Here is a 16363-nt window from a genome sequence, read left to right on the forward strand (position 1 = left end):
GACCACATAATGGTAAAAAGCATGGGCAGGAGATGTAATCATTGCATTGCCAAGATGAAGAGTAAATAGTTTCAGTAATGCCAAGCAGAGAGATGGAGGTTCTAGTGACTGATCATTTCACTCCTGGGCACTGATATGTGCTTTGAGTTAGAATAGAGGAGTAATGGAGGCAGGGGACATAAACCCTGTGTATTAAGTATCCATGATCAAGCTGTGGTCTAGTTGATCACTGTATCAGTTCTGGTTCTTCAAGTTAGGCAACAAGAAATCATTATTGATTTTGATAACAGTATACTTTCTTTGCTTTTTCCTTTTTTTCTTTTTTTCTTTCTTTTTTTTTTTTTTTTGTTTTGTTTTGTTTTGTTTTGTTTTTTGAGACATAGTTGCTCTGTGAAATAGACCTGGCTGTCCTGGAACTCACTCTGTAGACCAGGGCAGCCTCTAACTCACAGAGATCTGCCTGCCTTTGCCTCACTGCTGCTGTGATTAAAGATGTGTGCCACCCACTGCCCAGAAACATTATCCTTTCTTAAGGGAACCAAAATGGTTCTTCTCAGATTGTTCCTGCTTCAGGTACAACTTCAGCATGAAGAATAATTGCCCTGGGTAGGGTGTATTTGGAATTGTAGGTTAGCCATTAGTGGGAAATAGTTTAAGTCCATTTTCATAAAAATGCCTGCCTACTGGTCTTATTAGTTCTGGTGCCCAAAGTTCTTCAAGACAAGTGGTTCTAAGAAGGAAAACTTTTTACCCAACGGTCAAGATGTAGTTACTAGGCCTCCATGCTGGATAATTTTACGTCAACTTGACACAAGCTGGAATCTTCTGACAGGAGTAACCTCAATTAGGAAAATGCCTCCATAAGATCAGGTTGTGGGCAGGCCTATATGGCATTTTTTTAAATACTGAATGATGGAGAAGGGTCTAGCCCACTGTGGGTGGTACGATCCCTGGGCTGGTAGTCCTGGGTTTTATAAGAAATCAAGTTGAGCAAGCCATGGGGAGCAAGCCAGTTTACAGCACTCATCACTTCTGCCTGTAGTTTCCTGTCCTGACTTCCTTTGATAATGAACAGCAATATGGAAGTGCAAGCAGAAGCAACTTTTTCCTTCCAACTTGCTTTTTTGTCATGGTGTTTCATAGCAACAAGAGAAACCCTAACTAAGACAGCCATCTTCCTAAACTGTACCTTTTGCAAAACTACAGAGTGTGCAATTTATAACCTTTAAAAGATTCCCTTCATAGAGCTGATCACTTGGAATATGAAAGGCTTTAGTCTAGGGGAACTCTTACCACAAGCAGGAGCAGGAGACCCGGTATTTGGAATTACAGACAACCAGAGCGGAGCTATTGCTTAGAATTTAGCGATTACTTCTGTACTATGTACTTGTGTGCATCTCTTTTGTGTGTATATAATTTGTACTACTTATTATACTCACTTAAATTTTCTCTACATACGCCTACTTAAAAATGCTTTTAAACTGGGGATTTGCACAAATCCCATTCAGGCCACAATATGAATAATAAATGTGTGTTTATTTGAGCTTCTTGATGGTGAGAGTCCTGCAGACAATAGACTTATTTATTTCTGAAGTGGATTTATGTTAGACGAAATGTCCCTCGGGCATTAGGAAGAAAAAAGCCTGCAAAAAGCACTTTAGTAAATTATAACTCTTAGGATAAAATATGACAATAATGTCTGTTAAAGTAAAAACCAAAGTATAAGCCTGCATATACTGTACATTATGCATTTTCAACTTTTCTATTGTTTAGTTTGTTTCACTGGAAAAGTTACCTGTGGAAAATTAATTTGGATCTTAGAAGGCATGAACTCCTTTGTTCATGTATAATTTGATACATTGTTTTGAATATGAGATATGTATGGTGAGAACATTTACCAATAGTGATATGAGATTACTTCTTGCGACGCGATTATTCTTACTCCTTTCAGCATTTTGTAGATAAGCAGTTAGACATCCCCAATAGTGAAGTCAATGTTTGCCAAATGGGTACTAGTAATATCGGTTATCATGAAATGCTAGGCACGCACCACAGGCATGGCACCACAGGACTGCAACTCACTGGGCGGGGCAACACACTAGAGCTGACCCTGTTGATGGGGCATAGATGACCTGGCCTGAGAGTGTGAGAGCAGAAGAGCTGATGCTGCCTCCCCCACCCCCCCCACCCCCCCACCCCCCCCCCCCCGGTACCTACAGCAATCAGGAGAGAGTGCTCTGCACCTCACCTGTGCACAGTAGTAGAGCTGGCACTGGTGATGTGAGCTAAGCTGAGCAGGATCTCGGGCCCTGAGAGCGGGAGAACTGGCCCCTCCCTTTGCTGTAGACTGCATTGCGTAAGCTAGCTGAGGCTGTGCTGGAGAGCTAGCCTGGGCAGTGATGACGGAAAGCTTGCTGGCTGATCAATCCAGGTATCTGTCACCCAGGCCCAGAATCAGACTTGTGAATTAGCCCACCCCAAATCACTCTATGAACTGTCAGAGCATGTGAAGGGGGGCAAACCTACAGATCCAAAAATGCAGGATCCCCAGGACATAGGACAACAACAGGATATTCAATAGGAACCCCAGGGACAGCCCATTGTTGACAGCGTAGCATAAGTCAGAGGCCTAAGACCACACCATAACTCATAGCAATGAACACTTACAAGATCCGTGGGCTACAGGGTAAAGCGTGTGACTCAATAGGCCACACTACAGCTTCCAAAAACAAGATTCTTCTCCTTTTGTGTGTGTGTGTGGTGGTGGTGATGGTGGGGTGGTTGAGTTTTGGTTTTCCTTTGAAGTTTTGTTTTGTGTCATGGAAGGTCCCATGGGCAGAGGGCAGAAGAGAGGGGAGGGGGAATCAGTGGGATCAGAATGCATGATGTGAAATCCACAAAGAATCAATAAAAGATAGATAAAATTTTAAAAAAAATTAAATCATGAAAAGAAGCCCATGATCAAATGAATTGCTCTGTCCCAGAGGAAACAGAAAGCTGTAACTTCTCTGGTATTAACAGAGAGGTATTTGGAGCTTGTCTGCATTCCCCAGTGTCATCTTTGTATGGAAATCTCAAGCTGGCTTGCTGGCTTACCATTTATCTCTTTATCCCTGTAATGTGGAGGAAGAGCTCCCCCTTCCTACCCATTTGGCTCTTGTACACTGGCTTCTCTTGCTTTAGCTCCACTGGAGCAGGGTGTACAGGCTTCCGTCACCACTTAACTTACTTTGTTTCCCATAAGAATCTAGGCTCACATACACCACATGTAGAAAATACTATGTACGTTAATTCACATCCGGACTACACGATCTGTAGAATTCTTTCCTTTTCTCTACTCTGCTCCTTTCAAAGTCTCTTGTCCTGGAAACAACACAGAAGACAAGTTGTTTGGGAAACAGTGTTCTCAAACACGTTTTAAGTATCAGAACTAAATGCAAGTCATAGGTGAGTTACAAAATTTTAATCCAAGTAGAAATTCTAGTCATCCCCTTCTCTAATGTTGTATATTATTTTAGTTTATTCAACTTCAAGGAAAATGTATACTGTTTATTATTTTCTAATAGATCAAGTTGAGCATGTATAAGTCAGTAGATAAGAAAGGACTCTCCTGTTGCTGGTTTTGTCCCCTAATGTACATTGCTCAGACCACTCTGGGTCAATATGCCACACCTTTAATCCCAGTATTCAGAAGGCAGACACATGCAGATCTTTATGAGTTCGAGGCCAGTCTGGCCTACAGAGCAAGTACCGGGATAGGCTCCAAAGCTACACAGAGAAACCCTGTCTCAAAAAAAAAAAAAAAAAAAAACCAAGAAAACAACAACAAATAAAAAAGCAAAACAAACAAAAAACAGTAATATGCTAGCTTCACACAGTATGCTCCTTTAAGTTACATTTGCACTTCTGTTCAAGGGATCTTTAGTAAATTAAGGCATGGTGCCTGATTTTAAAAGCCAACTTGCTACACTGGAGAATCACCTGGAAAGATAGTCTCACCTGAGGAATCATCTTACCTAGGCCTGTGGGCTTATCCAAGAGAGACTGTCTTGATTGTCAGTTGACTCTGCCCACTGTAGGTGGTACCATTCCCCAAGCTAGGCCTGTGTGAGTGAAGAAAGGTGTGGCTAAGCCAGCAAAGAGGAAGCATGGATGCAACTTTTCTTAGCTCTGCCTGCCTCTGTGTGTGTGTGTGTGTGTGTGTGTGTGCAACAGAGCAGAAGGGCTGGATTTACAGGTGAATTCAGGTGAATGGAATCCGACGAATACCCAACTCCTGTCCTCTGCCAGAGCAGCAAAGGCCATTAAGTACTATATACCATACAGGAAGTTCTATATACTATACACAAAAGAACCTTGTCCTTCAGGAATGTAGCAATGTGCGTGCAAGAATTAACAGCACTTAGGGATTTCAACGTCAGAAAGTTAACATTTCACCCAGCAGACTGAAATCTGTTGTGGATGATTTCAACTCTGAAGAATTATTTGAAAATCTTCAGCTGGCTTGTAGCAGATCGTTATTTCTCCAAGAGTTTCCTGCTAGTTTTGGAAAATTGACTTAGATTGTGGCCCTGTCACCATTTCAGGAAATGTTAAATCAATGCAAAATGAGTGGCTGCTTATTTCTAAAAATAACCTTTTCACAGGAAGAAGAGCTGAGGAAGAGTGGGGAGGCCAAGTACGCACACCTGAGCGACGAGCTGCATGTATTAATTGAAGTTTTTGCTCCACCTGGGGAGGCCTATTCACGGATGAGTCATGCCTTGGAAGAGATTAAAAAATTCCTGGTTCCTGTAAGTGATTTTTGAATTTACAAACTGTTTCTTATTCGTTCCTATTTTAAATTGTGTCTTTAATCTCTAGTGACTTTTTGGAATGGAGTTCACATTGTACATTAATTATCTATGCATAGATTTGATACAAATCTTAAATAAATAGGGCACACACGACACTTATTATAAGACCTGGCATGTTGCCACTTTCTACTAGGCTGACATGAATATTCATCACCAGCCTGTGTATAGTATATATCAGTCCACAGTCAGAAACACCAATAAGAGAAATGTACACACAAAAATACATGATTTAAGTTACCTTTCCCTGTTTTAAGCCTTGACGTGTATTTTGATAATTTATAATTAGTAGGAAAATGTAGTATAAAAAGTGAGATTGAATATGTATTATTTATGATAAGGCAATGAAAGTATTTTAAAATAACAAATGCTAGTAGCATGTCAGGTAGTATAAGATAATATTAATAGATGTTAACTTCCAACGTTAGAAATATAAACTCACCATGCAATGTGAGAGTAATAGAGGATGCTCATTTATGAAGGTGGCAAATTCAGCTGAAAATTGAGTAGCGTTCTCTAATGATTTCCTAAGAGACCGAGGAACATAAATGCATCAAGTCTTAAGGTTGACAATTGAATATCCTAGAAACAAGAACTTCAATAGAAGTCTTGCCAAGAGGCTTGAGATTGTGTGATATTGAGAGAACGCTGAGGAAAGTTCCCTAGAAGAACTTGGAAAGATCCTCAACCCAGAAATCGACGAAGAAACTGGATATTTGTATACTCAATAAAAAAACTCAGAGAAGGTGGCTGTCAGATAAGATCCTCTGATTAGTAATGCTATAGAAAACTAGAAAGGAAAAAAATATCAAGGAATTCCTTGCATGTACAATCATTAAGATCTAGCCACATTTTGTAGCTACATGTCCAAGCCCAATATTAATCTTTGTCAAGACACAATTATAGAGTAATGTCACAATAAATTGAGTACTTCTTAATTGTGTGTGCATAGTTACTATTTGAGTATCATCTGGAATCCTTCCTCCATAGACCTCATTCTGAAGATTGATGATACTATATTCATTCTTCCTTTGGTTTTCCAAGGAAATATTTAGTTCTAGGTTCAGTAAGTAGTCTATGTAGTTAGACTAGATACATGTATGTGTAGTGAGGCCAGGTCAGGTTTTATCACAGCCTCATTGTATGGCTTTCGATAAGTTACTTAAATGTTCAGAGGATCCATTTACGGATCTTTAAAATGAAAATGATCATAATGTATTCACTTCAATCACAACTATTAAGAATATTAAGCAGGGTAATATATGCAAAGGGTTTAAAAATAAAAAAGCATTGGAGAAATTGATTTGTAAAACTATTATAATAGAAAGACCTTTGAATGACTTTATCAGGTAAAATGTGTTAGACACAGTTAATAAATCTATTTTGTTTAGGAGTATTACCTCCATATACCTATCTATGTGTCTATCTATATAGAAAGAAATAACATTTTAATTACAAATTTCTCCCTTTCCTTTATTCCCTCCAAACCCTCCCATGCACTCCTCCCTAATCTTCGAGTCAAGACCTCTTTTGTTCACTAATTGTTATTTTATGCATGTACATTCCTACATACATATTTTACATATATATTCCTAAGTATAGCTAGCCTAAGTATATGTCACCTGTAATATATCTTTGATGCATACATATATATATATATATATATATATATATATATATATATATATTGGACATAGACTGCAGGCTACGTTAACCTACTTTTATAGTAAATATCAATGACATGCATCACTTTTTCATATATTATACCTTATACTAACTTCATTTCTATCTTATCCAGTGAGACATATATATATATATATATATATATATATATATATATATATATTAGACATGGTAGGGAATATATTTCCAGGCCAACAGTGTATCTTTATCATTTATCACTTTGCTTAACAGTGTTTGTCTGATTGTAGTCTGACTGTTGAAATAACTGACCAAATTCATCAAATCATGCAAGGTCAATGCAATCTGGCTACATTTGTGATCCATGTGCACCATATAAATGTAGACTACCCTTGCCCCCTGCCATTTCTGTGATTTCTCTCTAATGCAGTTGTCACATCCTAGTGTTCTTACATGTTGTCACATTTTGTTTATGCAACATGCAATCTCACTGATAACTCTAGAGTTTTGAAGATTCTTCTTAAAATATTAACATGGATATTCCCCTTTACTTTTGCATCTTCTGAACCTGCATGTACAGGAACTTTTCAATTACAAATCTAAATTAACTTCATTGGTTGCCTTAAATTATATAGGGCTGTTGTGACAGGTTCATGGCATCACTGATAACTCTATTCAACATATTGATTCATTGTCCTTACCTCTTTCACAATTTATTTCTCTCCTGGGTATCTATTATGTTTAGATTGTACACAAAGAGATGAATGATAGATAGATAGTTAGATGATAGATACGTAGATAGATAGATAGATGATAGATAGGTAGGTAGATAGATAGATAGATAGCTAGATAGATAGATAGATAGATTTTTATGGTTTGTTCACCTGTTAGAACATGAGTGCCCTAAGGGCTGGGACTGAATCTCTTTCCCAATGCTATTTAGAGGCTTCACTATTTGTGACAGTCCTTCAGACTGATTTTGTCTTCCTTCTTGCCTGCTTAGCTCCAGGCAAAGCACAGTTATCTGTCTACTTTAACTATCACAGGAACCACAAAGAGCTAAAACAAACAGACACACACACACACACACACACACACACACACACAACCTCTTCTCACTTGTCCATATTATTTCTGATATTTGATTTTACAGTTCAGCTGATGATAACATAGCTGCATATTAATATTTATGACCATCAGAGGTGAAGTGTCAGATCAATAAAATGAATTCTGAAACAATACATAAGACTAATATAAACTAGGACTCCAACCCTCCACTGATGTCTTCTTTCTTTGTAAGATTGTGTCTTTCCATCACAGGAACTTTTCATCTTCCCCTTGTTATGGTAAGTATAATATGTAAGCATGACCTATACCCTACAATCATCAGAACTACCAGTATGAGAATGAGTAACCAATTATGAAATGTCTGAAGGCTTTAAGATGTTAGAAATCAATTCAGTTTCTGTAATTAAATTAGTTGCTAAAGAAGAACTAATTACTATTGTCCTAGGTGAAATTTCTAGCCTATTGGTCTCTGTTCAGGCACTGCAATCCTACCCAAATAAGTAGACTGACTAATCAATGAACATCATGTGTTGTTTTCCAAATTCAAATCTGTAATGTTTTATGTAAATTAAACCTTATTTTCCACACAAATCCTAGTTCTCTCTCCCTCCTGTCCTCGCAGCCCCCCCCCACTGAACCCCCATTCCACCCTGCTTCTGCTACCCATGAAGATTGAGGCCTCCCATGGGGGACCATCAAAGTCTGTCACATTATTTGGGGTGTTTTAATCAGTAAAATACCATTAAATTGAACATCGCCAACTCCAAATTCCTAACCTTTTAAGAATGAGCTCTACTCCCAAATTTTTTATTCTTCATTGATTTGCCTTAAAATACGGATTGGAACTCTGTAGTCATTCTGAAATAATGCTATTGATGCTTCAGTGAGGAGTGTAAGTCCATTTTACTCCTTAAGCTGGAAGAGCATTATGTAATTTGCCACTGTGGTATTTCACAGGGACCCTCCTTGCCTAATTTTGATATCAGAACATCAGAATATTTTGTGGGAGTGATAGTTTATGAAACATCATTGAGCAACATTTATGCTAATGTTTGTGTCAGGAATCCCCCAGAACCCCATATTAATATATATTTTTCTAACTCTATTCAGAATGCTATATCTAAATAATGATAGTGTTTATGTGATTAAATAGTCTCAGTTTTCATTAAATGAATTCAGCCTGTTTGATTAACTCATGACTGAAATATAAGACACTGTCTCCCAACTGGAAAGTGTGCAGCATTCAACAGAATTCTGTTCATGTGGATGGTGGTGTGGCCCTGCACTTATCCAAGTTGTTTCCATCCATGGAAACAACAAAAAGATGGCAGAAATGGCCCTCTGATCTCCAAAACCATGTTGTAGCATGTGCATCCACATATAATATATACATGTGTTAAGTAACCATGATAATAGCAATAATAATTTACTATCAGCTATCATATGTTCACATAGTTCCCATAGAAAAGATGGAAGTTGAGCTTCCACACAAACAAGAAATTAGTCTTTGGTAACAGAAAAATTAGACGATTTTATTGCCTTCTTCAATAAATGCTGTGAGGGGCCTAAATAAGAAGTCATAATATAGTGCACCATGTCAGAATCTATAAACTTGACAGGTCTGTCTTGTTTGACTTGAGCTTCATAGGGTCTCCACCAGAGTTTTGTGTAACTTAAAGCAGTTGATAGGTAAGAGGGAAGATTCACTCATATGTACGCATATTTAATTTATGCTTTTTTAATAGTTGTTTGGTGTGTGTGTGTGTGTGTGTGTGTGTGTGTGTGTGTGTGTGTTTTACTCGTCTCATGAATCAGATGTTTAAGTTGACTCACTAAGGGAAAACGAAAACATGGATCTGTAGCCTTCCACTGGAGTGTGGTTGACTCATCAGGACCAATACTCTTGAAGACATTGACTATTTCTCTCTTAGCTTCTATCAGTGGCCAATAACTCCTCAGCTATGGGTAAGACTCCATGTCCACCTCCCTTGTCCATCCTAGGAATATGTCTGGTTTGAGCTTGCATGGGTCTTGTGCATGTGTGGTGGATTGAAAGAAAATGGCCCCCAGAGGGAGCGTCACTATTAGGGAGCATGGCTTTGTTGGAATAGGTGTGGCCTTGTTGGAGAAGTATGTCATGATGGAAACAAGCTTCCAGGTCTCATATATGCTCAAGCCACACCTAGTGTCTTCCTGTTACATGCAAGTTGTAAGACTCTTGGCTATTTCTCCAGCACTATGTCTGCCCACATGCCACCTGCCATGCCCCACTATGATGATAATGGAATGAACTTCTGAACTATAAGTGAGTTGCCATGGTCATGATCCTCTTCACAGCAATAGAAACCCTAAGACATGAGGAGTTCATGTGTGTACTTGCCCTGCTGTGTCTGGAAGACAATGCTTGCAGTCATCCACTGCCACTGCCCCTTACACTCTTTCTGACTTCTTTGATACAATGATATTTTAGCCTTGGGAGGAGGGGATGAATTACTGTTGTCTCATTTAGGACTGAGCATTTCAGTTTCTTATTCTCTCTGTCTTGACGGGTTGTGGGTATCTGCCTTAATCACCCTCTACTGCATATAGAAGCTTCCCTGATATGGGTTGAGAGATACACTGTCTATGGGTATAAGGATGATTCGTTAGGAATCAGTGTAATACTATATACATGTAGCAGAATAATAGTAGGTTTTGAGTATGATCAAATCAGTAATAATAAAGGAGAATAGAATAGAAAGTTGAAGAAAGAATGCCTAGGAATATATTATCAATCATGATTATATTTAATATAAATATTTATATTTAATAACCATAGTTTTGGAATTTATTAAGAAAATATTAATTAATGCTTCTATATTATTGTTTATCACTATATATATATATATATATATATATATATACAGTTACATATACACTGTAGTTAACACATGAAGTTAACAATATGGTAGACAGTTTAACTTTAATGTACACATGTGTGTATACATACATATATTCATGGGCCATTTAAGGTAATTGATCTCACTTTGACATATTAAAAACCCCTGTTCAGAGACAGAGAGCATCCAGAGGCATCCTTAGAATGGTAACATGTGGCGGTCATCTGTTTCTGGTGTAAGTGATTTCTCCCAGAATAAACATCCATTAGCCAATATTGTGTTCTGGAATCTTATTTCTCACACAATATTAAGGTATCAGAAGTGGGAGCATTGCCAAGGATGCCTCCGGATGCTCATGGTCTCCAACTAGGAATTAAGAGAGTGAGCTAGGGGCCAGGACCCTAGACCTAGTCCCCACATGTCACTTCTGCACCTCTCCCCATGCCCCAATGGGCGTGATCAGGGTAACAGGTGCGGGCGAGGTGGATATCTCACTACAGTTGCCTATCTATATTTTATGCAAATATAGTTAATCATATAAAATATACATAAGCAGTATTGCCATGAGATCCATGCTATATTTTTATTTCAAAAGGAAATTACATCAGTGTTTTATGCAGATGAACATGTGGGAGGAACAAGGTATTAAACAAGAACCCACAAGCAAACGCACGGATGCTGGTATGGGAGAAGACATAGTGGGAGGTGGCAGATGCCTTTGTGCTCACTGTGGGAGGAGATGGGCATTTTGCAGCAACCTCAGCATGCAAACAAGAGCATTGTCATCAAATGCAGAGCGTGATGAAACATTCTGTGTAGCAGGGAGAGCACCACCCATAGGCTAGCACCAGTCCTTTAATGTCATGTTTGTTAGATGGTACCAAGAATTTCCTCAGACTGCTGTTATGAAAAGCATTCCCACTCCATGTAAGTAATCATAATGTAACCACATGGGAGTTCACAGAAGTAAGCAAAGAGCTGTAGGGATTTGTTTAATTGTGACCTGCTGACCAATGCTTTCTCGGTTGCTATGGCACTATGACCCTATTTTCATTTTATTTGAAAAAAAATTATTATCATCTAATATTAGCATATATGGTGATATTAGCATATTAGTTATTTACATTGACATTTTAGTTACAAAAACATCAGAGCCATGACTTTGAACATGCCTAAAACTCATTATTAGTTTTGAGAAGGGGTATGTTAATATTAGCAGTATGCTTTATCATTGTAAAAACTGAAGACTACTTTATCATTTCTCACTGATTGGCATAACCTAGAACACAGAAAAAAAAAAAAGAAGCAGCAGAAAATAACTATTATAATGAGATTTTTTTTTTCTCAGAAGCTAGAAAACAAGTGTCCAAATAATCAAATGGTCACTTTGTAGTAATGGGGGTAATTTATGAATACAGACTTAGCATGATCATTGCATTCTTAGGAATAGTTTTTCACTAGCTATACCTACTTTCATTTGTAATAGCTTAGAATTTTAAAGTTCCCAATGCCAATCATTTTTTCTTTTCCTTTACTTTTTTTTTACATAAACCTATCTTCTATCTATCTATCCATTTTACATCCAGACCTCAGTTTCCCCCTCCTTCCTCTCCTCCCAGTCCCTCCCTCACACCTTCTGTTCCCATCCTCCAGTCTACTCCTCCTCCATTTCCACTTAGCGAAGGGCAGGGCTCCAGTGAGTGTCAACAAAACATGACATACCAAGTCTCAGTAAGACTAAGCATCTACCCATTTATTAAAGCAAGGCAGGGCAATTCAGTATGAGGAGGAGAGTCTCAAAGCCCTGTAAAAGAGTCCAATAGCCCCTGTTCCCATTGTTAGGGAAGTAGATCAGGCTCCACAACTATAACATATATGTAGAGTGCCTAGGTCAGTCCCATGCAGGCTCCCTGAAAATCTCTGTGAGCCCCTATGAGCTCAGGTTAGTTCATTCTGTGAGCTTTCTTGTGGTGTCCTGGCTCCTACAATCCTTTCCCCCCAAGGTCAGTCTTTAAGAGTTCCTATTAAATAAAGAATCGAATCCCCCAAGACAGCGCCCCTTACCAGCAGGAAGTAGTTTGGAAAGAACGACGCCCAAATTCCCAAATATTGTGTATAAATGTTTGTTTTCATTTAATTGGACTTTGTTATATAAAATTAAATAAATAAAAAAATTTGTCCTTAAAAAAATTAAATTGAGTAAAAAAAAAAAAAAAAAAAAAAAAAAGAATCAAAAATACTATTGACAACTTGGTGAGAATTTCTCTCTTTTTTTCCATACTTTCCTCCAGATCTACTCCTTTTCTGTCTCTCATTAGAAAATAACAGGCTTCTAAGAAATAGTTACCAAACATTACCAAATAAAATATAGTAAGATGAAGCAAAAGTTGGACACAGCAACTCAACAGGAGGAAGAGAGCTCCAAACACAGGCACAAGAGTCAGAGAGCCACTCATTCTCACATTCAGGAGTTCCATAGAAAAACTAAACAGAGGACCCAAGTAGACCCTGTGCTTGCTGCTTCAGACTCCAGGAGCTGAAATGCACCTCGCTTAGTTAATTCAGAGGACCTTGTTCTCTTTGTGTCCTCCATTCACCTCTGGATTTTAGTCTTGCAACTCCTGCAGAGTACCTCTGTCACTAAAGAGTCTAGAATAAAGGGGTGAAGGCATGGTGTAGGCACAGGCACAACTTCCCCCTCTTCAATGAATATCGTGGGTGTTGTCTTTGGCAACGACACCCAGCTTTCAGTTTGCAGAGGGCAACCCATGGTCTTAGCAACAGCCTGAGTTGTTTGGATATTTCCATGGAATCCCCTTGTCCCACAACTCAACTGAATTCAACCCAGTCCCTCCACTGGAAGTCTTGCTTGGCTACAAGAGACAGCCAGTTGAGAGTGTGCCACCCCCATTACTGGGAGTCCTCATTAAGATCACCTTCATGGATTCCAGAAATTTCACAATGCACTAGGTTTCCACAAAATCCCCAAATGTCCCCAAATCCTCATTCTCTTCTGACACTCTTCCTGGACCAATTATCCTGTCACATGATCCCCTAGCTCCATCTCCAACTGCTTCCTATTCCACCCATAAAATCTATTCTATTTCCCTCCCATGTGTGTATACACATACACACACACACACACACACACACACACACACACACACACACACACATATATAGTTATCATTATGCACTTGTAAATATCCATTTACAAGTGAGTATATACCACAGTTACCTTGAAGTTTTGAAGTTTGGAAGTTTTATCGCACAAGTCTTTCACTTGTTTGTTTAGAATTACTGATATACATATGCATATACATGTTTGTGAGTCTGTTGTAGTGTAGTAGTGTTTCCCTGATTTTTTTCTCAGTCCATTTGTCATTTGCATATAGGAAGACTACTAATTTTTTTAAGTTAATCTTATATTCAGGCCCTTTGTTGAATGTGTTTATCAGCTGTAGGAATGAATTTCTCCAGTGGATCTTTTAGGTTAAGTGCCTTTATACAAAAGTCTGAAAGGTTAAGAATCACTTTCCGCAATGAAAATATGTAAGGTTTGAGAATATATCCTGGCGCCTAGTGTGTCAAATGTGAAAACATACAATAAAATGAAAAATAGACTGAGGGAAGCAGGAATATCTAAACTTTTTCATGCTGTTGTGTGTAACTTTGTGTAACTTTAAGAACAGTTTAGGATCTTATTAAACACAATATGTACAAAGATGGAAGTATTTAAAAACTGACTTCCTCCTGTGCTTGTTAAACCGAAAACTTTTCTTCCAAATGATATAATCAAGTCACGTGGAAGGTAGCATAAGTCCCTACTGAGTGAAGGTATAGTGATGACCCTAGTGTGTGCTGGTCCTGTATGCCAGTGAGCACTAAGACTTTGTCTTTGTTTCTTTGGGCTTTTTTGTTGTTTTGATTTTTGGGGTTTTTTTTTTCTTCCTTCCTTCCTTCCTTTCTTTTTTCCTGACATATCTGAGATGTTGCTTGTGCACTTTCTTTCTTCTTAAGTTTAGAATTTTAGGACTTGTGTTCTATAAATAGACATTCCAGCCAGCTGTTACCATATAACAAAACTCGTAAGATTTTATAATGTTGAGAGTTTCTAATTGTTTTTTTTTTTGAAACCCCATCTCTCATCTGGGATTTAACATTTTCCAGCCACTGCTGAACATTTGTTCCAGTCACAATACACTTTTAGCTCACAGATCCTCTTAATAATCTTGCCCAGTCCCACAGGATCTTTGTGTTACCTGGGGCACACTGAAGGGAAGAAAACGCCATCTGCTATTAGCACATTTTCCCCCCAAATGAGTTATGTTTACCCCCTCTCTGCCCCTTCCTTCTCATTTCTAGTCCTATTTGAGGAAGTTAAGAACATTCTGGAAGGTGAATTACATATAAGGGTAGAAATTCAAACAGAGTGATGTTTCTTAAATAAAAGGGAAACTGCCCACTAAGAAAATATTTGTAACAATTCTTCTTAAACCAAAGAATAGACTCACTGCCCTAAGAATAATACTTCATCTAAAACTCCCTTGGAGAGAGCAGACACCATTGAGTCCTACACACCATGTAAAATTCACAAGAGACCCACTGTGTAAGAGCATTCTTCTTTCAGGAGTGTACAGCAGTATTAGGATGGATGATTTGCTAGTAAGTGTACAAGTTAAGGATACAGGGAGGTCCCCCTTTCTTGAACGTTATGTGTGCTGACATTTTCAATGTCAGGAAGCAACAAGACAGACTCTCATCAATACAATTATTAAAATGTGAATGTGGGGATGGTATCAGATCATCACCCTACAATGTTGTGGAGAATCATAGAGGTCGTATGATCCTGAAGGTGGGTCTACAGTTACTGTGAAGTTTCTCTGTGTTTAGAACAGCATATGACTATCTTCTTGTCAGAGCCAATGGAACTAGGCTTACTGTCATTAATTAATGTTTGTCAGTCTTACTTTCAGTGCTAAAGCAGGTAACATTTTCCCTGTACTTTAATATGTGCTCATTAATGTGTTCACATATTTTCTGTCTAGTGACCTCTTGTTTTCATGGTACAAATATGCTTACAACTGGATGGTCATTCTTTTTGTTTTGTTTGTTGTTGTTGTTTTCAAGACAGGGTTTCTCTGTGGCTTTGGAAATTGTCCTGGAACTAGCTCTTGTAGACCAGGCTGGCCTCTAACACAGATCTGCCCGCCTCTGCCTCCTGGGTGCAGGGATTAAAGGCATGGGTCACCATCACCTGGCTGATGGTTATTCTTTCTAATTATTTTAAAGATGGAGAAGTAGTGTGTAGCAGAGTCCCTGTGATGTTGTAAATGTGGAATTGATATCTCTTGAATTTCTATGCTTCCTGACTTACTTCTGGAAGCTTGCTGATACCTTCTCCCACAATAATGACATCAGTGTTGGTTTGTAGTAATGGCTAATATTATATTTCAATAAAATATGATAGAAACTAACCTCGAAGAAAAAGAGTGAAAAAACAAATATTATAAAATGTTGATTCCTCCATTGTTCAACTATACATGGGAAATGCCTATCCTAGAGCTTTTATATTCTCTTACATTGATAGTAAGATTATCTTTTTAACTAGTACTTGACACCTGAGGAAGGGAAGGAGGAAGGGAGCACCTTTGCCTACTTTTTGTGTGTTCCTGTGTGTATGTTGTGGGGAGTGGGGAAAGAGAGAGAGACTGAGATAAAGACAGAAATGGCATCTGGCATCTTGTGAGTGAGAAAGAAGAGTAGCGTAGACCTCCAGAGATCACAGCACTGCATGATCAGGGAAGAGTACTCAAAGTTCACTGTGTGGAAGGGTTTCGACCTTCTCTGCGTAAGCCTGTTCACATCTCAGGTTCTTCCTAAACTGCTTCCTAGTCTGTGCTGTCTTTATGTCCATTCGCA

General features: G+C 38.5%; 1 protein-coding gene across 1 annotated transcript in view; it reads left to right on the forward strand.

Annotated features, from left to right (window-relative positions):
- LOC127215292 (KH domain-containing, RNA-binding, signal transduction-associated protein 2-like) overlaps positions 1 to 16363 on the forward strand; it is a gene marked incomplete at its 3' end in the record, with an annotated part of 154169 nt that overhangs the window by 92294 nt on the left and 45512 nt on the right. The window contains exon 4 of the mRNA XM_051175665.1: positions 4647 to 4793. Coding sequence (XP_051031622.1) covers positions 4647 to 4793 — 147 coding nt within the window. The remainder of the gene's footprint in view (positions 1 to 4646; positions 4794 to 16363) is intronic.

Source organism: Phodopus roborovskii, unplaced genomic scaffold, assembly GCF_943737965.1.
Source record: "Phodopus roborovskii unplaced genomic scaffold, PHOROB, whole genome shotgun sequence".
In the NCBI taxonomy this organism is placed as follows: Eukaryota; Metazoa; Chordata; class Mammalia; order Rodentia; family Cricetidae; genus Phodopus; species Phodopus roborovskii.